This window comes from Crinia signifera, chromosome 3 (assembly GCF_055691185.1).
Source record: "Crinia signifera chromosome 3, ASM5569118v1, whole genome shotgun sequence".
NCBI classification, from domain to species: Eukaryota; Metazoa; Chordata; class Amphibia; order Anura; family Myobatrachidae; genus Crinia; species Crinia signifera.
Window position 1 is genome coordinate 159,284,261 of NC_139219.1, and position 27,980 is coordinate 159,312,240.

The 27,980-nt window shown below is 40.7% G+C and overlaps 1 protein-coding gene across 1 annotated transcript in view; it reads left to right on the forward strand.

Annotated features, from left to right (window-relative positions):
* Positions 1-27,980, forward strand: part of MAN1A1 (mannosidase alpha class 1A member 1) — a 238,586-nt gene that overhangs the window by 154,169 nt on the left and 56,437 nt on the right. Inside the window, exons 6-7 of the mRNA XM_083176799.1 lie at positions 17,536-17,659; positions 27,155-27,248. Coding sequence (XP_083032925.1) covers positions 17,536-17,659; positions 27,155-27,248 — 218 coding nt within the window. The remainder of the gene's footprint in view (positions 1-17,535; positions 17,660-27,154; positions 27,249-27,980) is intronic.

The window sequence follows — 27,980 nt, forward strand, 5'->3', positions numbered from 1 at the left end:
CTCAGGTAGTGGATTTTCTAAGAGAAGAAAAGAGGAGCGCTCCAAATAGTGCTTTATCTTTTTTTTATTTTTCAGCACAATAAAATATCCGACAGGTACACTTCAGAATGGCATCACGCACCGCAATAAACGGTTAGGCACAACCGCGGGTGATAAACAGCATAAATCAAAGCTGACAAGCAGCAGAATAGCAGGATGACTGGATACAAGTGCTCTCACCACTCTCTCCAACACGGAGTTCAGACCGACGCCAGGCCACGCCCCTACGCGTTTCGTCACGAGGACTTCGTGACGAAACGCGTAGGGGCGTGGCCTGGCGTCGGTCTGAACTCCGTGTTGGAGAGAGTGGTGAGAGCACTTGTATCCAGTCATCCTGCTATTCTGCTGCTTGTCAGCTTTGATTTATGCTGTTTATCACCCGCGGTTGTGCCTAACCGTTTATTGCGGTGCGTGATGCCATTCTGAAGTGTACCTGTCGGATATTTTATTGTGCTGAAAAATAAAAAAAAGATAAAGCACTATTTGGAGCGCTCCTCTTTTCTTCTCTTAGAAAATATATATATATATATATATATATATATATATATATATATATATATATATATATACATACATACATACATACATACATACATACATACATACATACATACATACATACATACATACATACATACATACAGGCAAAAACGGCGGTACTCTCCAGATTTGTTTTCAAGGATTAAAAGAAAGCCTTTATTGATCCTACGGCGTTTCGGGTTTCCCCGTTCTCAAGGACATACAAATGGCAAATGAACAGTACACACTTTTAAAACAGTAAACCCCACCCCCATTACCCACCCCCTGTCATTAGATTTAAAAGAAGGCAGCTGGACTCATCACCTCCTGCACACCGCTCCTATCTCCACCTGCTATAGCAGGATTTTCAGCATAAGGGTAATCACCCCAGTGTGTCGGACACGCCGTAGTTCGGCGCCAGCAGGGAACGCTGGATGTCAACGTCATTAAGCTGGAAACAGCATGTAGATGCTGATTGGAGGAGCTGAGCGCGGCTTGGTGGGTAGTCAAGACGCCGTATCCAGGCAACCGATCCCGGTACCTGGGAGATATATAAAATACAGAAATTAATAAAGAAAAAATATATACAATTAAAATGTCTAGACTATGTGTGCAAGAACATACTGCCAGAAGAGAAACAGCACGTGAGATATTGGATACCATAAGGATTTAACCATTTAAGACAAAAAAGGAAAAGGTCGACACAATGACGACACTGTAAAATATAGCTTAAATTGTATCCAAAATCGCACAGTGAACAGAGGATGCATAAAGGACTAGTATAATAGAAAACTATATAAGACAATATGAATTTATATATTCTATATACTTATAAATGATGTTCCTGAAGCATAGAATTTCCTTAACAATTATCAGACAAATTTACACAAGATCATCAAGGGCAGTAATGCATAACATGAATGCTAGCAAGGAAATGAAATAATTTTTTCAAAGATAAAAAAGATGAAGAAAAAGGAATGCAGGAAATATACAAGGGGAACATGAGTTTATAAGAAACATTGGAGCCCCAATGTCTCATTTAGCCCTTTTGGGGATATTGTATTTAATCTAAATATCCACCTACATTCAAGTTGTAGTAATTTTTTATTTCGATTACCCCCTCTCAAAGATAAGGGTACTTGGTCAATGATCATAGACCTCATACTGGCGACACTATGACCCAGGTTAATACAGTGACGTGCGACAGGTTGGTCGCTACGGCCACTCGTGAGACCCTGATGTATGGCTGACCTATGCTGGGCCATACGCTCCTTAAAGGAGCATTGTGTCTTCCCAACATAAGTCACGCCACACGGACATGTAAGAGTGTATATTACATGTGTGGAATGACATGAGACAGAATGGTTAATCCGAATTTTCTTCCCTGAATGTGGGTGATTAAAAGTAGTACCCACTGACATAGAACGACAGGTAAGACAACCGAGGCATCGGAAGCAACCGTTTTTTCTTCCTAGAAATTTAGGGCCACTTGGTTTATTCCATCCACTAATGTCCAATTTCACTACATGGTCACGTATATTCTTACCGCGGGTATAACTAGGCATTAATGTAGTATTACTTAATTGTGACAGATCTTTATCAGTGGACAGGATTGGCCAAAACCTCTTGGCTTGAGCTGTATTTTTGTTACTCCTGATATTATACCTATTGACCCATGGTATACGGGTCTTAGTATTATCTCTGGGCAGATGTTGACTATTTAATAACTGCGAACGCGATAGTTGCATAACTTTCGCCTTGGTCTTAATCAGAGCATCTACTGGGTATCCTCTGTCGACAAAACGGATAACCATGTCATCCAGGGCTGAGTCTATCATCGACTCATCGGAGGTTTTTCTCCGCACTCTCAACATTTGGGAGTACGGTAACCCCCTACGGGTAGGTACAGGGTGGAAGCTTTCATTGCGGAGGACAGTATTGCGGTCAGTGATTTTCCTATAAAGGGATGTTTGTATATGACCTTCCTTGACACAGATATTTACGTCAAGGAATTGTACCTCACTTGCATCCATGTGCGTGGTGAACTTAATCACATCAGAAGACAAACTGTGTGTATTTAACAAATCTGTGAGGGCCTGCGGCTCTCCCCGCCATAATAACAAGAGATCATCTATGTAGCGATGATAAAGAATGAGCTCGGTCTTTAAACAGCTCTGCTGATAGAATAAACGCTGTTCTACCTGGTGCATAAATATGTTTGCATATGCCGGAGCCACAGGGGACCCCATAGCACACCCCGATATTTGTAGAAAAAACCTTGCATCAAATACAAAATAATTTCTTGTTAAAATAAGACTCAGTAATTTCAACAACAATGACACTGGAGGACCATCATAGTCATGCAAGTCCCCTATAAATTTGCGAACAGCCTCTACACCTGCATCATGAGGGATGCAGGTGTAGAGGCTGGTTACATCAGCAGTACAAATGCAGGTAAATTGAGACAGTTCTGTACTATCATGAAGTCCATCCAATTTTTTCAATAGATCAGTGGTATCCCTTAAATAACTTGACATTTTTTGCACATATGGGTTTAACACACTGTCTAAATATGCTGCTGTAGGGTGGAATAAGGACCCACAGGCCGAAATTATTGGCCGGCCAGGTGGGCGTTCCCTATTCTTGTGTACCTTTGGGATTGTGTAGAACAAAGGCACAACAGGATGCTCAACCATCAAAGCTCTACCCAGTTCATTTCAAATGTCACCTTTAATAACTGCCTCATGCAAGACAATATCAAGCTCACGTTTATACAGAGAGGTGGGGTCTTGTGATAATACCTGATAGATGTCGGCATCACCCAGTTGACGATTACATTCCTCTCTGTAGTCTTGTACATCTTGGACAATTACAGCTCCCCCTTTGTCTGCACTTCGTACCACTATGTCCCTCCATTTTATTAAGTCCAATAAGGCACTTCTTTGAGCGCTAGAGAGGTTATGATGGTAGTGGTTTGCGGGCGTCTTGGTGACTTCTCCCATCTGTGACAGAAGGCGTGAGAGTTTTTATCGAGGGGTTTGTGGAAACCGGATCAAATCTGGATGGTGGTATCAATTTTTTCACTTGAGCTGGAATGGTGTTCTTTATAGGTTGGTCAGTGGAATTTGACTGATTTTTGCCGAAATATTCCTTTAGTCGTAGGGAACGTTGAAATTTATATGCATCAACCTTCCATTGGAAGGGATCAAGTTCACATGTGGGTATGAATGATAGTCCCAAAGAAAGAACATCCTCCTCCTGTTTAGTGAGGGGTACTTGCGATAAATTAAAGACTAATTCTTTGCCTTGCGGGGCGGACATTGCCTTAATTCGACGGTTTTGTCCCGCCCTCCGCGTCCTCTTCCTTTTGGGTAAGGGGGAGGAATTTGCCCCCGTCCACCTAAAGGGCCACTTGCCTGGTTTGTGGATGACGTGGTTGCATCAGATTCATTAGCCGACGTGGATGAGTCATTAGTGGGATGTTGTGGTCTGAATCGGCCCCGGCGTTTAGCAGGTTTAGATGAATATTGTTGCCGCTGATTAGACAGGATCCAATTGTAAACTTGCTTCTTAACATAATAGAGTTGCACCTTGCGCATTTTTTCTTTTTTAAAGGTGATCAATTCTCGACGATATTTGTCCAATTGTTCCTGGATTTTGTCCATCCAATTATTATTAATCTCTTCTCTTCACAATACTTTAATCTGAAGGTTTGCTTATACTTAAAATTATTCTCATATGTATAAACATAGAGGGTAGGCTCCAAAGTGAATAAATGGTCCCCTTATAATTAAAGCAAAAAAATTCGATCCGATAGAAGACCTTATCAGTGGTCTTCTAACACTTAAATGTGTTTGTCACCAAGGTGCAGACGACATTACTTTATGGTTTTAGAAATATATACCCCGTTTAAGACTGCCAAATCAACTTGGGTTATTGCCATGTTAACCCAGGTTGGTCTGCGGTGTGGATGCACCACACACATTTCCTGGGTCGAGCAAGCCAGGGTTGAGCATGGCTGTGACCTGGGTTGCTGTAAAGTGTGAAAGGGTATGCCGGGTCGAGCAACCAGGGTCCCATTCACACTATGGAAGAGGCAGTGCTTGAATACAGTGTCGGCTCCAAGCTCTGCCTCCTTCTCCACCCCTGATTACGCTCTGGCCTGCCCCCATCTGACATCAACTGCCCAGCAATAAGCGCAGATGCCGGGTTCGCTCCCAGGATTGACCAGTGTCCAAAAATAAAGCTGTCCATATTTTCCCTGCACAGAAACAAAATAACACCCAATTCTAATTATCTTTGCACATGTTAAATCTGCCCCCTGCAGTGCACAAGGTTTTTCCATTTGAGAAGGAATTTGCCTTTGTGAGTGAACCAGAATAAGGGCATATATGTAACTGATATGATTAACTCTATTTTTATGCATGTATGCAGCATTATTTAAAGTCCATTTATATCAACTAATAGGCAATGCAATATTAAAGCCATTCAGCAGTGAGGTAGTTAATGGTTGTGTAATACTATTCAAGCACATTAAAGATAATAATTACTTCTGCTAAAGTTGGGCTGTATTTTAATGTGTGAACATTTATCAGTTTGCTTTATACTTGATGAAGGTTACATAGCCCCTGGCTGCACATATGGGTGATTAAGAAATGCTAGAACTCCTTAAGAGTTTATTAGGAAACAAAATATTCTGTTTTATTTGGTTGTCCTACAGATAAAATGCTATTTTATTTCTTTTTATAATTAATTACCTCAATTTGTTTGCAACCATTTTAGAAATAAATTAAGCATTTCCGTATTGGCATCATCAGAACGTGAACTTTTCTTCTCGTTGGTTGTCTAGGAAATCTAGTGTAAAGTGGGAGACTTGCTCCCTGCAAAATACATAGTAGTATAGTAGTTTTTGTCTCATTTAAGGTGTGTACAGCATTTACAGTTAGATATGGAATTCGATTCAATATGCTATTCTATTTCTACTATATAGTCTTTTTTTTTTGTATTTGTAGTCTTTTTTTTTGTATTTGTTTATAGAATTTTTAGAAATATATAAAATACAACATTTGGCAATGTAGCCAGCATATCAGAAAATATGGAACAAATTTAACAGAAATGGATCATGAAGCGTTGTACGTAAAAAATCGTCAAAGTCCATATATAATGTCCAAAAACAGATCGCACAACTGGAGTATGAAAAACAGACAAACTACTAGCTAAGACTGACAAAAAGACATACAGAAGAAGGGAAGGAGTGAGAGGAAAGTGGGAGAGAGGGGTAAAGGAAGGGAGTGCCGATGGAGCCTCAGTGAATATGCAGATCTGCCATTTAAGTGTTGGCCGAAAACAACCGGGAAGACTTAAACTCCAACCACAGATACCACGTAGCTGTAAACTCCTGAATCCATTCTGGAGCCACCCTCAGATCCTCCATTGTCCTATACATATCAATTCAGGCAAACCAGTCTTTATCGCTGGAGGGAAAGTAGACCGCCAGCATACTGGGATCACCGCTTTAGCAGCACTATTGAGGGACTTCAGTAAAGATTTTTTATAAGCCTGTACTGGGCCAGGGTACAGATTAAGGAGCCAGAACGAGGGAGTAGTAGGAGCCCCGTCACCAACTATGGACTTAGTAATAGACATCACTTGATCCCAGAAGGGGCGGAGTAGTCTGCATTCCCTCCATATATGTAAAGAAGAGCCTGTCTCCATTACACCTCCAACAAGTGTCAGGCATCCCGGGGAACATCTTTGCTATAGTAAGTGGGCATCTATACCAATGTGAAAGTACCTTGAACTGGGTCTCAATCACAGATTAGCTGGAAAAACAAGCAAATGTAGCCTGAAATATTTTTGTCTGAGTCTCATCTTCTAAATCAATGGGAAGGTCATTTCCCCAAGCAGAGGCGTACTTAGGTAGGGAAGAATACATGTGTTCAGTTAGGAGACCATAGCCTCCTGAGAGAGAATGCGCTGGACGTGATGGTGTAAGGCACATGTTCTCAAAGTGAGTCAAAGGTCTGTTGGCTGCTGTGCGTACATCCCTCCCTTGTGCATAATGCTTTATTTACAAGTATCGAGGGCAGATCCCATTTATCTTGTAAAGCAGGAAAGGGCATCACTTTGCCCCCGTCCATCAGCTGACCAACCCACTGCACCCCATGTTTTTTCCATATATCAAGTGCGGAGCTAGTAACTCCTGGGGGGATTTCAGGGTTACCAAACAATGGGGGGAGAGTGGAGAGGAAACGCAGGAAAGTTTCCTTAATCTATTCCAACGGGTCAGGGTGGACCTATAGTAGGGTGAGAACTCGGAACCTAGATTGCCAAGTGTAGTGTTCGATAGGTGTGGGCAAAAATTAATTTTCCAAATGAACCCATTGTTTTATGTCAGTTGTCCGTGACCACTCCAACACCCTACCCAGCATAAGAGCATCATAATAAACTGAGAAATGTGTCAATTGAAGTCCACCAATATGTTTCTGTCTAAAGTATTGCATGCTGGAATCGTGGTCTTCTATTACCCCATACAAATGATCTGACCTCATTATGTAGGTCACGGAACCATATTTTTGGGACATGGATAGGCAATGTTTGTAGTACGTTCATTTTGACTACGCTAATTCTACCAAGCCACGAGAGGCGTTTATGCCCCCAACTTCTAAATTCAGAGTGGAGTGTGAGAAGTAAATGTTTAAAACTTTCAAAAAGACTGGATAGATCAGAAGACAGTGAGACGCCAAGGTATTTGAGGCTAGTAGGGTGCCAGGCAAAGGACTGCTTGAGTCCTTCCAGGCAATGGGGTAGGGTAGACACATTCAGAGCTATGGATTTTGATAGATTAATCTTAGTGTGAAAGCGAGCCAAATCTCTGAAACTCAACCATGAGGTTGGGAATGGAAATAGTTGGGTTGGACAGCACAGCCAATAGATCATCTGCAAACAGGGCAAGCTTATAGTCAATATCCCCGACTTTTAGGTGAGTATTATTTGGGTTCAGTCTAATAGAACAGGCCAGGGCCTCCTTACATAGTATGAAAATAAGAGGGGACAGCCCTGCCTGGTTCCATTACTAATCAGAACCGGTTCAGAGAGAGCCCCATTAATTCTCACCCGGGCTGAAGGGAGTCTATAAAGTGCCAAGATGCGGTGTAAGCTAACAGGGCCTAGGCCTATATGTTGCCAGACTCCTTCCATGAACATCCAACTAACCCTGTCAAATGCCTTTTCGCTATCTGTGGACAACCTCACCACAGGGACATCCTTCGTAGAGGCAAGATGGATCAGGTCAATACTCGTGCCTCCCTCCCAGGTATGAAACCCATTTGATCCGAATGTATATAGTCTTGTTCTATACTCTGTTGTTCTTGTCCTTTTTTTTTCCATTCCTATTTAATTTATGTGAAAAATTATAATTTTTTGGGCAAAGAAACCCTATAAAAACTTGGTTGAAAAAAAATAAAAAGCCTATTGCTGTAAAATTCTAAATTGCTCCTATGCAAAGCCAGGCGTGGTCACTAGTGTTGTAAACGCAAACATTGTATTGGCAGGGACTGATGTGAATGTTCTCTGTAAAGCGATGTGGAATGTGTGTGCGCTATATAAGAAACTGTTAATAAATAATAATCATATAGTTATAGATTCTTTGATCCCACTGGTAGGTAGTGGGATCTCCAAAAGTAGGGTATGGTTGTTCTTGCTGCATTTCAAAAGTGCATGAACACTTTCTTAAACTGGGAAAGAGCCATATCCATAAGACTGAGAAGCTACATTTTAAGGTTGTCAGAAAGTGTAAATCTTGTGATCATCTCCGAGACTGACTGGACTGCAAGCTAGCATTGGATATTGCCACCAAAGTATGGTACTTTGTGCCTGACCACATCTCCAACAGAGGTCAGAGAGATTTGGAAACATTAGGTGGAGTTGGGCATGGCACCTATACCACCGAGACAAAATTTGCACTGTCTCCAGTACCTGTAATGAAGACTAGCAAATGCAAATTTAAGTATCTGGGACCAATGGTCCTTAGTTAAGTGTTTAGTCCATTTCTTGTGCCATGCTGAACTACTTTTAAAGGTCATCCCTGCAGGTGGGCCATGATGAGGGCACATCACTTGTATCATTAGGCCCTGCGAGCTCACAGCAAATTACAGTAAATTGTGCATATTGCAATGGAGATGGTCCTAAATTACGCAATTAACCTAAAATCATGTCACTTGGCCCTGCACAGACTGCAGATTCTTATTCTCCCCATTCTGCCCACTTCATTAGGAAGTGGGCAGAATGGGGGCTGCTCAATCTTTTGTCTGTGTAGGGAATTACCCCAACAGTTAAGAATCCTCCACTGGATCCGTGGGAGTAGGCTAGTATGATGAATGCATTTGGTGCCACTCATTTGCAATTTTATTGATGTATGAGATATAATATCTATATTTCTTATATTTCTTTATTTGCATTTTCCAATAGTATATTTTATACCATTTTTGGTTTTACATTTGTTAAAAATGTCTTGATGGCACTAATTAATACCCCTTTCAGACAGAAAAGTCTAAAAATCCTGGCAAATGCACGGCATTTCAAATGCCATGTCATTTAGCCGGGAGCAGCCTGACCCCCCTTCACACAGAAGAACAATTTACCGGGTTGAACATTTCTACCTGGTAATTTGCTGAATAACACGGGTATTTCTTCTGTGTGAAAGGGTCAACATGGGTTATAAATCCTGTGTCCTAGACCCTGATCAATTCCATGGTCGGAGACGGGATTTACGACACGGGTGTGCCCTTTCACACCAAAAAAGGACCTGTGTATTTAATGAAATTCCCGGGTGGAACTGCTTCACCCAGTTATTTCATTTTCTGAGTGAAAGGGCGTATAAGTTTTCTTTTTCTTTTCAATAAACTGAGAAACTTCAATCTGTATATCGCTGTACTGAGAGGTGTAAATATAGGACCTGTAGCTTATTATGGCCTATAAAAGGATCAAAGCATGCATCGAAATATGCTGCACTATATAAGAAACTGTAAATAGTATCTGTCGGCCATTTCACAGATTTGTAGCAGACACACAAACGCGCACACACACACGCAAGGCAGAATACACTGTAAAAATCCAAGTAATGTCACAAGTCCTAAAAAAATTAGATTTTATACACGCCTAGCCCATCATTAATATAAGACTTTTTATAAGTATTTTGATTTAAGCATCTATTAATGATTTATATTTTGCCGAATGTCATTTGTTTACAGCATGACCTAGTAAAAAAAATACCTTTCTCTACCATCACATGACCATCAATAATCTGGCTCAGGAAAGAGGCCTCATTATTCATCATAGCCGCTAGGCTATATAAACGAGTGTTCTTTGTTAAATATACACATCTTGCTTTGTAAATTAAAAAAAAAAAATCCTGCTGTGATTCCACCTTTTAAATATATAGACTTGTACCAAAACATTCCCCAATTCACGATTTGAGGGTAGTGTAATGAGGGTTCTTATTGATACACATTTGCATTCCATGGTGGCTCTAGATTGGATTGAAGCTGAGCATGTGAATAACTGGGATTTGTTAAAGATTGCAGCTGGAAGGTGTCTAATACTCCTTTCACATTGCAACTAATTACCAGGCACAAACCTGTTTGATCCGGTAATTAGTGCAGTGTGAAAGGGGTTACTGTGTCCTGTAAACGGGTAGCAACACGGCAATAAGAACTGGTAAGAAAGCAGAGCTTTTACCTGTTTGTTGCCGTGTTGCTTGGTGTGAACAGGTTAAACTGGTCAAGCGACCCATTTCCCATTCCATGGAGGAGTATTCCAAGGAAAATATGCTAATGGGAGTGTCCCATGAGCATAAAAAGCAGCGCTAGACACTTATAAAATTAAACACTTTTAATAAAATACAAAAAATCATCACATAGATAAAGGCACAATCACGATTAAAAAGGGGTCTGAGATAAAATAACCACATCAGTATGCGATGGGTCTGGGGATAATGATAGCAATGTTTTTCCAATTGTATATGGAGGAATAAAGCTGCTATTCTGAGCAGGGAAACGCGTCAGTTGTTTTCATTGGATCTGAGAGACTACTCTGGGGACCAGCCTAGGATCTATTCCACACAAGGAGGATGATATTCACTTTAAAGGTGGACTTTTCTCTGTTAGAGGAACTGCAAAAACATCTTCATTTGGATTGCATGTATCTAAGGATGACCTTTCCATCCAACTTGTGGCGACAAAAACCTCCGGAGCTACCCCTTTATTCCTCCATATACAATTAGAAAAACGTGGCTATCATGGTCCCCAGACCCATCACATATTGATGTCGTTATTTTATCTCAGACCCCTTTTTAATCATTATTGTGCCTTTATCTATGTGATGATTTTTTGTATTTTATTAAAAGGGTTTAATTTTATAAGTGTCTAGCACTGCTATTTATGCTCATGAGACACGCACATTACCATATTTTCCTTGGAATTTACCGTTTTGTGAGGACTGACTATCCAAATAAAGCAGCTGCAATAGAGAAAACACACATTATCAAGCGCTCGGAAACATAACTCTGGTTATTTTACATTAAGGAGGAGGCAGGGCTTGGACCAGCGCCAGCTCGCAGTGCTGCCTCCTCCCCCGATGACACACCGACTCCCCGCTACGCCCTGTATGACGTCAGCTAACCGGCAATAATGCTGATTTGCTGTGAGGATGTGAACATCCCAAAATGCAGGTTCGCGACGCGACTTTCAATGTGAAAGCAGTATAAATCTTCTCTGCATCCAGGAAATGCTGTTTTATTAATTTCTATTTGTTGCTTATTTGGTGGTTGTGAATTAATTTTTGTACTTGACAATGTCTAGGTCAACACCTGAAAATGGCCGACATACCATAGGTCATCATTGACACAAGCTTAAGGGGGACATGGTCGACACAAGGTTTAATATTTTGGTGTCTGTGTCGACATGGACACTGTGTAAGTGTGCGGCGTTGCCAGCATGTCCGTCAAATTTGATATTTTCAAAGTTGAAAAGTTGGCTGCATTGGGTAGTAAATACCCTGCTGTGGTAGACCACCGGACATTTCCCCTTGTGCTTTACATTGGAAGGAACAGGTAAATATCTGTCCTCCCCAGGGCAGAGCGCCTATATTATGGCCAATCCACTGTGAGACCTTTCACAGTGATATCTGTGCTATCTGAGGCTACCAGGGAAAATGACTGTCCATCTGACTGGCATTTTATCTGTATGTATATGCCTGACATCAGTTATACAATAATTGCCACAGCAGCAAAAGCATTTTGGAGGTTTGTAGTACATACATCTGTATTTCAAGTGTATGCATTGTACAGTATTCTTACATTTGGGCAGATTTTTTGAAAATGCTGAAATATTACTCAGCACTGTACATTGAGGGGATCCTGATTCACACAAATTACATACAATGAGGAAAAACATAAGGTATGTCCCTGCCTGATTTATGCGTAAAAAAAAAAAAGAAACCTTACAAACAGAAATAGTTTATTTGATGTTTTTAAAGACTTTTTTGTTATTAATTTAATGGGGTCTTTTTTATTTTTTTTGGAACAAGCCGTGTGACTTTCTAAACACAGATTCAGCAAGCATAATAGACCTCTAATAATACTTTTAGATTAGGAACACTGTTCTGACTTTGGCGTGTTCTGTATTATGCAATGCTGCATATTATATGATGTACTGTAATACAATTTGCAGGTGCCGTGCTGTCTGAGTCTGCTAGTGGTCCTAAATGGGTAATGATATTGTTTGTACAAATAGACCTCAAATGATCCACTGAGCTCACTGCCTCCTGCTAGCTAATGCTCGGCAAGTCATGTTGCCATTTCTTTTTGCACATTTGGCATTTTTCAGAGCCTAAACATTCACAAAGCTGCTGCTTTCAAATTTTAAATGACTCAAGTGAGATACATTGCCACATGTAATCTTTTGACAGCAATTTAGATTCTGAAAAAAAGATAACTTTTTTTTTACATTGCTACCAGCTTCTTATATAATGCGTATTGTCATCTGTGCAGCTTTGATTAATCCTGTTTGTAAATAGACTATTGCCTGCTAGCACAGACACAACAGTTGTAGGACCATCTGAGTCATGGCTCTCCAATGCCACATAATTACCAGAGGCCAGTTAGAGTGGCTGGGAAAATCAGATGCTCAGAGCGTCAAGCAGAACTTGTCTCTGTCAGTGAAGTTATAAATAGATGGACCCAGAGTTTTTACTATTGCTTGTCTGTCTAGTACTATGTCAGAGCACTGTGTATCACTCTAAACTACTATGTGTGTGTGTTCGTTCCTGGGGCAGTCCAGCACTTATGGATGGCACGCGTTGAGTGACCCCCGGAAGGTCTCTATCTGCACCTCTGATTTGATGTCCAGTTTGAGCACACCCAGATAAGCGGTTTTCTTTAAACTTAAATGTACAAACCTTTATCATTGTATTGAAGTGTCTTTACTATATTACAATATCATTATCCATTTCCTTATGTGGGCATACGTATGTACTTATATGAGAAGATCCTGACGCAGATTGCCACGGAGAGAAATGCTGTATGTACGCAGAACATCATTTATTTATTAGCAGTTTCTTATATAGCACACACATAATCCGCAGCGCTTTACAGAGAATATTTGAATATTCACATCAGTCCCTTTATATTCCCTACCACATGTACATGCGCACACATTCTAGGGTTAATTTTTTGGGAGCCAATTAACCTACAGGTATATTTTTTGATTTATGGGAGGAAACCAGAGTACCCGGAGGAAACCCACGCAAGTACGGGGAGAATATACAAACTCCGCACAGATAGAGCCATGGTGGGAATCGAACCCATGACCTCAGCGCTATGAAGCAGTAATGCTAACCATTACACCATCCATACATCATGATACTTCTAATTGACAAATTATGAACAAGAACACTTAGGAGAACTAGCAGCTGACCCTTCGAGCAGGGGGAATATAAAGCCTTATTAGGTCTTTAGCTATATATATATATATATATATATATATATATATATATATATATATATATATATATATATATATATATATATATATATATATATATATTATACTAATTAAGAGGTTCTTAGCACGTTCTACACTGTGGATTGAAGTCTCCAGAGTGCCTTCTCATAAAATATATATACATACGTGCCAAATGAGGGACATTTGTTTTCGGGAAGTGGTGCATAAACTACTGGTGGCGTTTTACATGAAGGTGGTTCTATTGATGCGGAAGAAGTAGATCCAAGAGGGGGACAGCATCTTGGAGACCAATGAGGAGAAAGGTGTAAAAGAAGAAGTGGTCAACAGTTTTGAAGGCAACTGGTTATGGAGGATGAGGAAGGAGAAGTGCTTTTGGATTTGGTGATGAAATGGTCATTGGCAACCATGGTGGGTGGATACCAGATAGAAGGGTTGATAAGGGATTTGGCACATAGGAATGTGGAAATAGACGCCATTCTATTGGAGCTTTTTAGGTCAAGGCAGAGTTTCAAATGCAAACCGAGTTATACAATTCAACCCAAAAAAGTAATATTTCCCAATCCACCGGTGGATGAGAGGGAATACTGCTGCCCAGCAATACTATCACCATCACATTGGAAGCTGCCCTGGAGACCGGACCAGCCTTATACAAATATTATTTGCACTGCCACTTTACCATTGCTCCTCCCAAGGACTAGAGGGAGTACTTGCAGACCCATCCAGTGGATCTCCTTTACAATACGGCCGGGGTGTGCTATCCCTTAAGTGAGAAGATTCCACACAGGTCAACAGAGCAAAGCAGTTTGCAAAAGCCTTGGACTCCCAGTCTATGGGATTTATCCAGGACACAACTAAAAATAGGCACTATAGGAACGGACTCCATCTCCATATCAAGACTGATACGATACCGTACAAGTTGATAACACTACATATTCCCTCTCAAACTATTTTTCTAGCAGCATTTTTATTTTTAAATACTGTCTTGATTGATTTTAAATACTATCTTGATTGTCTTTAATTGTATATGTTATTAAATGTCTTTTCATTTAAATGATAATACCAGTGTCACCTTAGTTGCTTATTTTATATGTAATCTTTGTTAAAATTGTTTACTAGATTATAGCGCAGTGTACGCCTTTCTTTACGGTTTTATTGTTTACCTGATGGGTGTGACAACCCTATACCAGTACACCACAGCTTGGCAAGGCAACCCATATTCTTGCGCCCTTACCTGATAAGTTATCACAACCATGTCCATCCTAGATGTGAATGTACCTGTGCCTGAATGGCGGCCAGTCTGTTCGTCTCTGAAATTGTAACATTTTAAAAAAAAACTCCTATTCATGTACAGCATTGTTTTATAATGATTTTCTGTGTTCGTTTACAATCTTATTACAGGCATGTTCAAATTTTGTCCTGAACATGTTTTATTCTTGGCTGCAAGTTGGTAAATCTTTACATACGTTCCGAAGAATCTGTCCATTAACTGCATCCAAAGCAACAAGCAACAAGTCATAAGCTGTTCTGAATATTTGATGTAATGTGAATTGGCCCCTCTCCCAGTACAGAATGAGTTTACAAGATTTGAGCCATGGCAAAACACTGCAATTGAGGTCTTGTTCTGTTGTAAAACAAAGCAGTTTTTCATTATAAAATAATATAGTAACAAGCATGTGGCGAGCAGAGTCTTAATATTGGCTACTGTGACACTACTGCTGGTCAATAGAATTCTTAATCCACTAAAATAACAGAAAAGGTTTTGCGGCTTATCCACAAAGGGTTCATAAAAACAAACGTTATACTCAAATTGTACAGTACCTGTTCGCTGATTATATGTACAATTATTTTTGTACTTCTGCTGGTAAAGCAAGAAATATACTTTTACTTCGACTTTATACTTTTTTTGAATTATGCAACAGGTTTTTTTTTTTAATTTTTTTTTATAAATATGCTCCTTTTATGGTTTTTTGACTGTTTTGTATTGGTAATGAGTTGTTATGGCATTCTGGTAGTACGCATCTAAACCAACACTAGGCAGCACATTTCACTATGCATCAGAATGGACAAATATTTTGTAATGGAGCAACTGCAAAATCAAATTATTCTGATCGTTCTTAAACTTCACTGACTTACTCCTGTAACTTAGATTTAATGGTTTGTTTAGTCCTTCTTTATAACCCCCTGTAATTCTATTTCTTGCTGTATTTTTATATATTTATACGTGCATATGAGTAAAATATGTCTGCATTAATCTGTCACCATCATTCTCACCAACCTAATTACTAATGGTTGTGCTTGCTCTCACTTTCTCTATAAGAGTGTACATGTTCTGCTCACACTATGCCAGTGACCATGATTTTTCTGTTCCCTACTGGTGTTTGCTCTTTATAAGGGTGCCCTTGTTTGCAATATATATCTCCATACTCCCACTCTCTCTACCTGCACCTGTACTGCTCTATATCTTCGGCCTGGCTTTCTATATCATTGCTCTCAGTCTTTATACTAGTGCAGGGGTGGCCAACCCGCGGCTCTCGAGCCGAATGCGACTCTTCTCCCTCTCATGTGCGGCTCGCTGGCTCCCTACCTTTCATGTGTGGCTGCGGTGGGTTCCTCGCTTTCATGTGTGGCTGTGGCTGCTTCCTACCTTTCATCTATAGCTCCGGCGTACACAGCGCCGACGAGCCGCGGTGACCTGGCGCATGCGCAGTGTCCATGAGTGGCAGCGTCCACGGCGCTGATGTGCTGCGGTCGCAGTGACCCGGCGCATGCGCAGTCGCCCAGGAGGCAGCGTCCCCGGTGACATTTTAGTCACTGCGGAGTGTGTCCTTATTGAGCTCTTGTGCTCCGTCCGGGTCCCGCTCCGCCTCAGCCTCCCGCTCCACCTGCAATGCTGAGCCCTCCTGGGCAATATTACAAGTATGTAATGCCGCCTGCCTCCCTGAGCTCTCCTAGGCTATTTTAAATATATGTAATGCCACCTTCGACGCTGAGCCCTCCTGGGCTATATTACAAGTATGTAATGTCACCTGCCTCCCTGAGCCCTCCTCGGCTATATTAAATGTATGTAACACCACCTTCCACGCTGATGCCACCTTCCCTTGATATTTTTTTTGTAGCAGCGCTGCCTGTACCGTACCTTGCCCATTCCCCTGATTGTCTCAATTATTTTAAGCTCCTGCTCCCCCTTCCCCCCCCCCCCCAACCACACGCCCCACACAAATAGACCACACCCCTTTTTTGGTGCGTGCGCCGAAGGCGCGCGCATGTTATTGGCTCTTTAGCTTGGCTTCAGATATTTTTTTGGCTCTTTACCTCTGACCGGTTGGCCACCCCTGTACTAGTGCATGCTCTCTATACTCGCACTCACACTCACTCTATGTAACACTCAAACCCAGCCACAATAATGGTCGGTCCCTCCTTTCCTTCTAAAGTATATTGATAGTATTTTATCATTCTGCACGTAACTTTGACACACTTGCTGAATACATCTATATGATTCATTCCTTGCTCTGTGAAGGCTACAGTTTGAGAAGATTTCAGTTTTGCATAAAAGTTTTTCTGCTGGTTATATTTCACTATACAGTATAACATCCTTGCACTGAAATTCGGTTCTCCCATGGTGTGGTGATTGATTATGTTGAACAATCTTTGCTCATCTTTCCTTGCACCTGTACAGATCTCTCTGTAAAATACATTGGTGACCATCGTGGAGAACTTAATTACCTCCCGTGAAGTCCAAAATATACTTCTTTGAGGGCAACTTTAAAAATAGAAAAAGAGCTTAAGTAGTAGCAACAATTTTATCCTATTCTGTTTTTATTGTAGCAATAAAGCTAAAGTTTATGGTGGCATTTGAATTCATACTTTGTTCTCCAGCCTTGTTCTATGAAATGAGTACGTACTATATAGGCCTATATTTTATGGATTTTTATGCTTTTTTTGTTTTTCTATTCAGCGGCATTGGCCGAAATTGGCCCTGGGCTTCAGGTGGTAGCAGTATCCTGGCGGAGTTTGGAACCTTACATTTGGAGTTTATCCATTTATCTCAAGTATCTGGAAATCCAGTTTTTGCCGAAAAGGTTTGTACATTCTTTCTTGTTTTGGGAATACTAAAGCATACTAAATTGTTACAAATACATAAAGGAAGCTTCCTCATTCCATAGCCTGTGACTAATTGCTCTTCATTAATTGATATTTGCTGTTTAGAGGCAATGACCTTTTAATATCTCAACAAATTTGAGGTCCGCTGTTAACAGATGATGGTGGTTTTTGTAAAATGTAATTCTCTTCTAATATTTTGTTGACGTTTCTTGGAGAATGCCATCTTTATTTTTACCTGCATACACTTTCCAGCAACTCTAAAGATGAATACAGAATAACAGTGTGTTGACAATTGGAAAGCCTGGCGCCTGCTGAGAGCCGTAATTTACAAACAGCATGCGAGCGCACCTTGATTAATGAATGATGTAGACTGTTTGAATAGCAAGCCAAGAAGAAAATATTAGCATTTAGTTTTCAGCTTCTGGAAATGGTTTTTTAGTGTCTCTTCATAAGCATTTTCTTTCCCCTTTTACCTTACCAGTAACATCTATAACACTGTGGAATATTTCATTCAAGTGGAAGGTGATAACGCACCAGCCAATCAGCTGTGCTTGAAAAAAGACAGAAGCTGATTTGCTGGTGCGTTACCACTTTACACTTTATCAATTTACCAGGCTGAATACATATGACCTTTTAGTGTGATATCCAGTTTGTATAGACACCTGATAATATACTCACTCAAAGCAAAAGATCTTCCTTTAGACTGAATACATATAATGCATTATAGCGTTCATTCAGATGATCTAGGATATTGTTGAGTAAATTAGTGTGTGTACACCCAATATATCTGTGAGCAACATCATTCACAGGTATATAACATGGGCTGCAGAGCGCATGCCAATAGATCCTGTACAGGTGACCAATGTTCCTTCTAATTTTACGAAGGCTGTGTGCAGCAAAAGATTTTGGCTGTGCAACTTTGGACGGAAATTTTAATTTTTGTGCGTTACCTATATATAACTGGAAAACAACGTTCAGCATTTGTGTTAACTTTTCTTCAAAATGGTATTAAACATTCAAAACATTTAAACATTCAAAACACAGCACATGATGTAGTTAATGGGTGAAACATACATTAATTTAGTCCGCAACAGCAAAAAGTTGACCACTGCTGCTTTGTGCGCTCTGTTGTAATGTCTGTGCGCATGCTCGGCGAGTTGTGTGTGCACGCACAGCTTAGAGGGAACACTGCAGGTGACCCATAGGCCACTTGGTGTAGTCAGCAACTATAATGCCAATAGGTCTCTTATGAGAGAGAACACCAGGCCAATTTTTAATTTTTTAAATATAAAAAATATATATTTATTGTACATATATATAGCAATAAAAAATCAGCAATTAATAAAAATAAATCTAAAGAATTAATAATAAAATAACATATCATGTAAATCAACCAGCATAACCATATTAACCCCTTCCCGACATTTGACGTACATTTACGTCATGGTCGGGAAGCACTTCCCGACACATGGCGTAAATGTACGTCATGGATTTAAACTGTCACCGCGTCTATAGACGCGGTGACAGTTTCAACATGTCTGCTGTCCCTGACAGCAGACATGTCCGTGCATGCCCAGGGGGGGCTGCGATGCCGCCCCCCCGTCGGCGATCGCTGTGATTGGCTGTTCAGTGTGAACAGCCATTCACAGCGTTTTCCTGTGTCACCGGCGAATAACGTTCGCCGGTGACACGGGATCAGAGGTGATTGGTGCTGTAAAGTACAGCACCAATCACCGCGGGGTGTAAGGGTGACACTGGTGTCACCCCACCTCACCCCGCCCGCCCCCAAAGGCCGTGATTGGTCCGTCGGACCGACGGACCAATCACAGCCAAGGAGGGGGATTTAAACTAACGGTGACTGCACTGCAGACGCCATTCCGGTCTGGAATAGCGTGCAGTGCGGTCACCGTACCCCCCTGCCGCCATACTGACCAGAACCTTGCTCCATACTTACCTGATCGCTGCTTCATCACTGCTTCCTGGATCCTGTTGCTACTTGTGCCTTCCTGTGCTGTGAAATTGTGCTGCTGCAGTGTAATAGCTAGATAGAGAGATAGATAGAGAGATAGAGAGAGATAGAGAGAGATAGAGAGAGATAGAGAGAGATAGAGAGAGATAGAGAGAGATAGAGAGAGATAGAGAGAGATAGAGAGAGATAGAGAGAGATAGAGAGAGATAGAGAGAGATAGAGAGAGATAGAGAGAGATAGAGAGAGATAGAGAGAGATAGAGAGAGATAGAGAGAGATAGAGAGAGATAGAGAGAGAGATAGTGTCAGAGAGTGCTATATTTTGTGCTGCTGCAGTGTGATATAGTTATAGATAGAGAGAGAGAGATAGAGAGAGAGAGATAGATAGAGAGGCCTAGTGACAGAGTGCTATATTTTGTGCTGCTGCAGTGTGATAGTTATAGAGAGATAGAGAGAGAGAGATAGATAGAGAGAGATAGTGACAGATTGTGCTATATATTTTTTATATAACTGACTGCTGCCCCCTCCTTTTGTGCTGATCAGTATAAATTAACTGATCAGCAACTTTTTGGGGGCGCAGTTTTTTTTTTATATATAGATATACCTGTCAGTGCTGCTGCTGCAGTGTCATAGAGTGATAGATAGTGAGAGATAGAGAGATAGAGAGAGATAGTGACAGAGAGTGATAGAGAGTGCTAAATTTTGTGTCTGCTGCCCCCGCCTTTTGTGCTGATCACTATATCTGAGGTGATCAGCAACTTTTTTGGGGGTACAGAGGTTTTTTTTTTTTTTATATATACCTGTCAGTTGCACCAAAGGTTGTGCACCTGCTGCACCTCACTGGTAATCAGTGTCGCATCACTGATCACCTTTTTTTTTGTGTGTGTGCTGTGGGGTCTTTTTTTAATTTTTTTTTTACACACACTGTGATTTTGTGGGTGTCCTGTGGCCGCTGTGCGCTGATCAGTGACGTACATCACTGATCATCTTTTTCGGCACAGGGTTGATCTATTTTTTTTTTTTTTTGATCAAATTCCTGTTGCCTTTGAGCGCTGTTCAGTGACAGACGTTACTGACCAACATCTGTGGTCAATTTTTGGCGCAGGACCTTTTTTTTTTTTTTTTTAACCCCTTAAATTTTTTATTTTTAACCCCTTCATTTTTTTTTTTTTTATTGGTATAAAGTATTTTTTTTTTTTCTGCACTACATACACACTACACACTACATACCCCCCGGATTCAAATAAAGTTTGTACCCCCCCCTACACTATACACGTGTTGAAACATTTCACTACCAGTAACACAAAAATAAAAATGGCATCCCAAATGTCCTCCCAAATGTCCTCCCAAATGTCCTCCCAGTCATCCAGGAGAATGTATTCAGTGGAGGAGGCATATGCCATGCTTGCCTCTGACTCTGACACAGGCAGTGATGCAAGCGGGGAATTTGAAGGATTTGCCTTAAGCTCCTCTTCCTCCTCTGGTGATGAGGGACCCCCTCAAAGACGCCCCCGTAGAGCAGCTGAGACCCCCCCCCAAATAATTGATCTCGTATGGACCCCACCACCAGACAATTTTGAGCCCCAGGTTCCTGAGTTTTTGGCCATGCCAGGAATCCAATTTGATTCCACAGGTCTCAGAGAAATTGACTTTTTCAAATTATTTTTCTCTGATGATTTTATAAATTTAATGGTGGACCAAACTAATTTATATGCCCAGCAGTTTATTGCTCAAAACCCCACGTCATCATTTGCTAGGTGGACCCCTGTAGATGCAGTAGAGATGATGACGTTTTGGGGTCTGGTGTTTCATATGGGCATAGTAAAAAAGCCAGAAATTAGGCAATATTGGAGTACAGATGTTCTGTACAGTACTCCATTTTACCGTATGGCCATGACCCGGACTCGATTTGAGACAATTCTTAAATTTATACATTACACCGATAATGCACAGTGCCCACCCAGAGATGATCCCACCTTTGACCGGCTATTCAAAGTCAGGCCGGTCATTAATCATTTCAGTGCCAAATTTGAAGAGGTGTACATCCCTGAAAAATTTATTTGTATCGACGAGTCCCTTATACATTTTAAAGGAAGGGTTAAATTCCGCCAGTACCTTCCCAGTAAGAGGGCAAGGTATGGCATAAAAATGTATAAACTGTGTGAAAGCACCTCAGGGTACACCCACAGGTTTAGGGTTTATGAAGGGAAGGATTCAAGAATTGAACCGCCAGAATGCCCCCCCTCCCTCGTAGGTGTTAGTGGGAAAATTGTCTGGGATTTAGTGCACCCCTTCCTGGATAAAGGTTATCACCTCTATGTGGATAACTTTTACACCAGCATCCCCCTGTTTAAGGCCCTTGGTTCAAGAGGTACAGCAGCTTGCGGTACTGTGCGCAAGAACCAAAGAGGCCTCCCAAAAACGCACATTGCCCAAGTAATGAGAAGGGGTGAAAGCAGGGGAATATGCAACGAAAATATGTTGTTGGTCAAATATAAGGACAAGAGGGATGTCCTTATACTGACAACAATTCACGGAGACAGTACCACCTCCATCCCTGTACGAGGTACCAGTACCCACACCTCCAAACCTAATTGTATCCTGGATTACAATAGGTACATGGGCGGAGTGGATCTTTCAGATCAGGTACTGAAGCCGTACAGTGCCCTGCGGAAAACAAAAATCTGGTACAAGAAGGTGGCCGTGTATATCATCCAGATGGCACTGTATAACGCTTACGTGCTATTCCGTTCTACCGGCCAGAGGGGGACATTTATGCACTTTCAAGAGGAAGTCATAAAGGGCCTAATATTTGGGAACCAGCAGGCAGAGGGCCCCAGTACTTCTAGTACTGGTCCCCGTATTGTACCAGGGCAGCATTTTCCTGATGAAATCCCCTCCACTGGAAAAAAGGGCAGGACACAAAAAAGGTGCAAAGTTTGCTATAAAAAGGGAATAAGAAAGCAAACTATTTTCCAGTGTGACACTTGCCCCGACAAACCCGGCCTATGTATAAAGGAGTGTTTTAAAATATACCACACATCTATGGAATATTAGGTTCATAATTTCACCGTGCTTCGGGGGTCTTGCTAATGCCACATAGCACCCACCATTCATTCCACCAGAATCTGAGCCGCAAAATCCAAAAATCACTCCTTCCCTTCTGAGTCCTGCCATGCACCCAACTGGTATTTTTTGGTCACATGTGAGGCATTGCCGTACTTGGGAGAAATTGGGGCACATATTTTGGGGTGCTTTGTCTCCTTCATACCTTGTGAAAATTAAAAATTTTGAGCCAGAACTGCATTTTTGTGTAAAAAAATGTAATTTTTCATGTTCACTGCCCACTTGTATCAAAATTGGTGAAACCCCTGGGGGTTTGAAATGTACACTATACCCCTAGATGAATTCCCTGAGGGGTGTAGTTTGCAAAATGGGGTCACTTGTGGGGGGGTTCCACTGTATTGGTGCTTTGGGGGTCTTGCTAATGCGACATAGCACCCACCATCATTCCACCAGAATTTGTGCTGCAAAATCCAAATATCACTCCTTCCCTTCTGAGTCCTGCCACTTTTTGGTCACACATGAGGCATTGCCGTACTCGGGAGAAATTGGGGCACAGATTTTGGGGTGCTTTGTCTCCTTCATACCTTCTGAAAATGAAAAATTTTGAGCCAGAACTGCATTTTTGTGTAAAAAAATGTAATTTTTCATTTTCACTGCCCACTTGTATCAAAATTGGTGAAACCCCTGGGGGTTTGAAATGTACACTATACCCCTAGATGAATTCCCTGAGGGGTGTACTTTGCAAAATGGGGTGACTTGTGGGGGGGTTCCACTGTATTGGTGCAACATAGCACCCACCATTCATTCCACCAAAATCTGTGCTGCAAAATCCAAAAATCACTCCTTCCCTTCTGAGTCCTGCCATGCACCCAACTGGTATTTTTTGGTCACATGTGAGGCATTGCCGTACTCGGGAGAAATTGGGGCACAGATTTTGGGGTGCTTTTTCTCCTTCATTCCTTGTGAAAATGAAAAATTTTGAGCCAGAACTGCATTTTTGTGTAAAAAAAATGTAATTTTTCATGTTCACTGCCCACTTGTATCAAAATTGGTGAAACCCCTGGGGGTTTGAAATGTACACTATACCCCTAGATGAATTCCCTGAGGGGTGTAGTTTGCAAAATGGGGTCACTTGTGGGGGGGTTCCACTGTCTTGGTGCTTGGGGGGTCTTGCTAATGCGACATAGCACCCACCAACATTCCACCAGAATCTGAGCTGTAAAATCCAAAAATCACTCCTTCCCTTCTGAGTCCTGCCATGCACCCAACTGGTATTTTTTGGTCACATGTGAGGCATTGCCGTACTCGGGAGAAATTGGGGCACAGATTTTGGGGTGCTTTTTCTCCTTCATTCCTTGTGAAAATGAAAAATTTTGAGCCAGAACTGCATTTTTGTGTAAAAAAAATGTAATTTTTCATGTTCACTGCCCACTTGTATCAAAATTGGTGAAACCCCTGGGGGTTTGAAATGTACACTATACCCCTAGATGAATTCCCTGAGGGGTGTAGTTTGCAAAATGGGGTGACTTGTGGGGGGGTTCCACTGTATTGGTGCAACATAGCACCCACCATTCATTCCACCAAAATCTGTGCTGCAAAATCCAAAAATCACTCCTTCCCTTCTGAGTCCTGCCATGCACCCAACTGGTATTTTTTGGTCACATGTGAGGCATTGCCATACTCGGTAGAAATTGGGGCACAGATTTTGGGGGGCTTTGTCTCCTTCATTCCTTGTGAAAATGAAAAATTTTGAGCCAGAACTGCATTTTTGTGTAAAAAATTTAATTTTTCATTTTCACTGCCCAGTTGGACCACAATTGGTGAAACCCCTGGGGGTTTGAAATGTACACTATACCCCTAGATGAATTCCCTGAGGGGTGTAGTTTGCAAAATGGGGTCACTTGTGGGGGGGTTCCTAAATTTTAGCATCTTATGGTGCCTAGAAACCTACATGGTGCCTAAAAAATAATCTCATAAAAAGGAGGCTCCAAAATCAAGTAGTTGCTCCTTCTATTATGAAGCCTGTGGTTTGGTCAACGTGCACACTAGGGCCACATATAGGATATTTATGAAAACAAAAGAATTGGGGGAATCAATTTTTAGTCACATTTCTCTAGTAAAATGTACTGTGTTCCTTAGAAAAATGTATTAAAATTGCAAATCTGCAAAAAAAATGAAATTTTGAAATTTCACCTACACTTTGTTTTAATTCCTGTGAAACACCTAAAGGGTTAACAAACTTCCAAAATGCTGTTTTGAATACTGTGAGGGGTGCAGTTTTTGAAATGGCATCATTTATGGGGGTGTCTCACATACAAGTCCCTCAAAGTCACATCAGAACTGAACTGGTCCCTAAAAAAATCAGTGTTTGAAATTTTCTTGAAAATTTGAGAATTTGCTATTCATATTGTAAGCCTCCTAGTGTCCAAAAAAATTTAAAGGAAGTTGAAATAATGATGGAAACATAAAGTAGACATATGGTCTATGTTAGTTATTAACTATTTTGAGTGGTAAGATTATTTGTCTCACAAGCAGAAAATTTAACATTTTGCAAATCGCTAAATTTTCCATTTTTTCACGACATTTTGGTATTTTTCACAAAAAAACACAGACTGTATCGACCCAAATTTACCACTAATTTGAAGTACAATGTGTCACGAAAAAACAATCTCAAAATCACTGGGATAAGTAAAAGCAAAAAAAAGTTATCCCCACTTAAGTGAGACATGTCAGATTTGAAAAAAATGGCTCTGTCAGGAACGCAAAAACTAGCTCTGTCAGGAAGGGGTTAATATATAGCTCAACTTTGGTATTTTATAGAAAGTTCCTTAGAAGGTGAATGCACTTTTATACTTCGAGTTTATTTAAGATAATAATTAGTTTTGCCATTAGAGAATGCTAAAACAATTGCAAAGCATGCTGGGATATGTAATTTCACGGCATCTGGAGGGCCAACGTTAGACATGCCTATGTTGAGCCTTAACAAGTGATGAATGCAAGGGTGATAGAGAGATAAACGTCCAGCCAATCACCTGCTTACTGCCATGTTACAGGCTGTGTTTGAAAAAAGTCAATAAGGAGCTGATTGGCTGGATATTTGTCTCTTTTTTACCCTTGCATTTATCTCTTGTTAAGGCTTAATACATCTGCCCCATTGTTGACTGAATGCAGGGGGGGCGGAGGGGCACAGGAGGATTCTCTGGAGATGGTTCAGCTGGTAGATCTGAGGAAAATGCAGACACCTGCCTAGCGAAGAAACGCGTCAAGAAAGAGCTTAAATCTACCAGCTGAACCAGCTCCATAGAATCCTCCTGTGCCCCTCTGGTCCCCCTGCATTCAGTGGACTGTGTATGTTCCAGAGTGACAGCAGTTGACTCCCTGCCTTACATCTGACAGCCACCTTGGACGCCAAGGAGAGCGAGCAGCCGGATGGAAGGTGGTGACAGTGGCAACTGCTGGGATTATTAGCACATGGTGAATGGCACATACCCAACACATAATCCCTTTACTAAAAGAGACACTACAGTTGGTATTTCGCATCTGAACACTGTGGCACATGTCACTGTTTCCAAACATCACCCTTTGTAACTGCGATAAAGCCTATCCACAAAAATTCTCCCTCCCAAGACAGGAGGTGCAGTGGTGAACTCCAACCAATTCAATTAATCTGGAGGCACAATTTATACCAATAAGGACAAGGACTGATCTGAAAATCCATAAAATAAGGATTATTTCCTTAATACACTCGAATTATAAAAGTGCATTCACCTTCTAAGGAACTTTCTATAAAATACACAAGTTGAGCTATATATTATGGTTATGCTGGTTGATTTACATGATATTTTATTATTAATCAAGTAATTATGTTTATTTTTATTAATTGCCCCTTTTTTATTGCTATATATGTACAATACCATATATACTCGAGTATAAGCCTACTTTTTCAGACCATTTTTTATGCTGAAAATATAAACCGCAAAGAGGGTTATTTAAGTGTTGTATGTGGGTGTGGTATGACTGGCCGACGGTCAGTATACAATTGGAATCCCGGTCACCGGGACTCCGACAGGGGTAGAGCATAAAAAAAAGCCCCTTGCTCTCACCACAGGTTCTATTCTCCCTCTATGTGCATCATGGTCCCCCACATGGGAGACTAGCCCCTGTTGGTTGGGGTGCTGATTTCTTTGTGGTTTTTGGAAAGAATAATAACCAGTTATGTGGATAAACAGTTCTGACATTGATGGACAGCCTTATAAATACATAGTCGCAAGAGCTCAAAATAACATTTAACCCTGTACAACGTGCGATATTCATTATTTTAACTTTGTTGAAGCTGTGTACTGTACTGGTTGAATGGTACATTGTGGGCCTTTTAATAATGAAACTTTTTATTTTTTCAAATGCATCAAAGTGAACTACGTATGCTTATTTTATTTTAGGTTTTGAATATTCGAAAAGTATTAAATCGATTGGACAAACCTCAAGGGCTTTATCCCAACTACCTGAATCCAAACAGTGGCCAATGGGGACAGCGTAAGTGTATTCATTCCTTTTTAGAATGTAGGTTAATTTGTAATTCATTCAGCATGGTTAGTTTTTTTTTTTTATCTTCAGGACAGATAAGCTTTTGATTTAGTTTGATAGTTTATTGAAATGTAAAATATATATACCCCTTGAAAAAGTCTCAATGATAAAATGCGTTCGGTGGTGCCTACTACCACCTCCTCTAAATGAGATAAGCTACCTTTTATCTTTTTGATTGTTAATATGCAAAAAATGTTAATCTATTTTTTATTGGTTGCTGTATTTAATTTGATATAGTAATCTTCTATAGCTTCTTTCAGTTTTTTCACCACAAAAAAATGCCTTTTTTTATTCTACAAAAATATTCTTTTATGTGTACCTTTTTTTAAAATAAATACTTTGTTTTCTTACATTCAATATAGTTTCCAGCGTATGACCTATTAGTTGCTGGACCCCTATTACTTACTTCACATATCTTCCTTACACAGCATGTTACCACGGCTGTAATATTTAGGGGATAGCTGACGCTCTATATAATTAAGGGATTGTCCATACAACCTCACTACTTTTTAATGATTTTGTTTACATATTGGCAATTCTGCACATACACATATAACAATTTTTTTAAATACAGTTACGGTACAAGTGGCGCCCTGCATCTATTGTTTGTTTGTGTGTGTGTAGATATATATATATATATTTTACCTCTGTGGTATAAGGTGAGCACAATTTTATGTAATT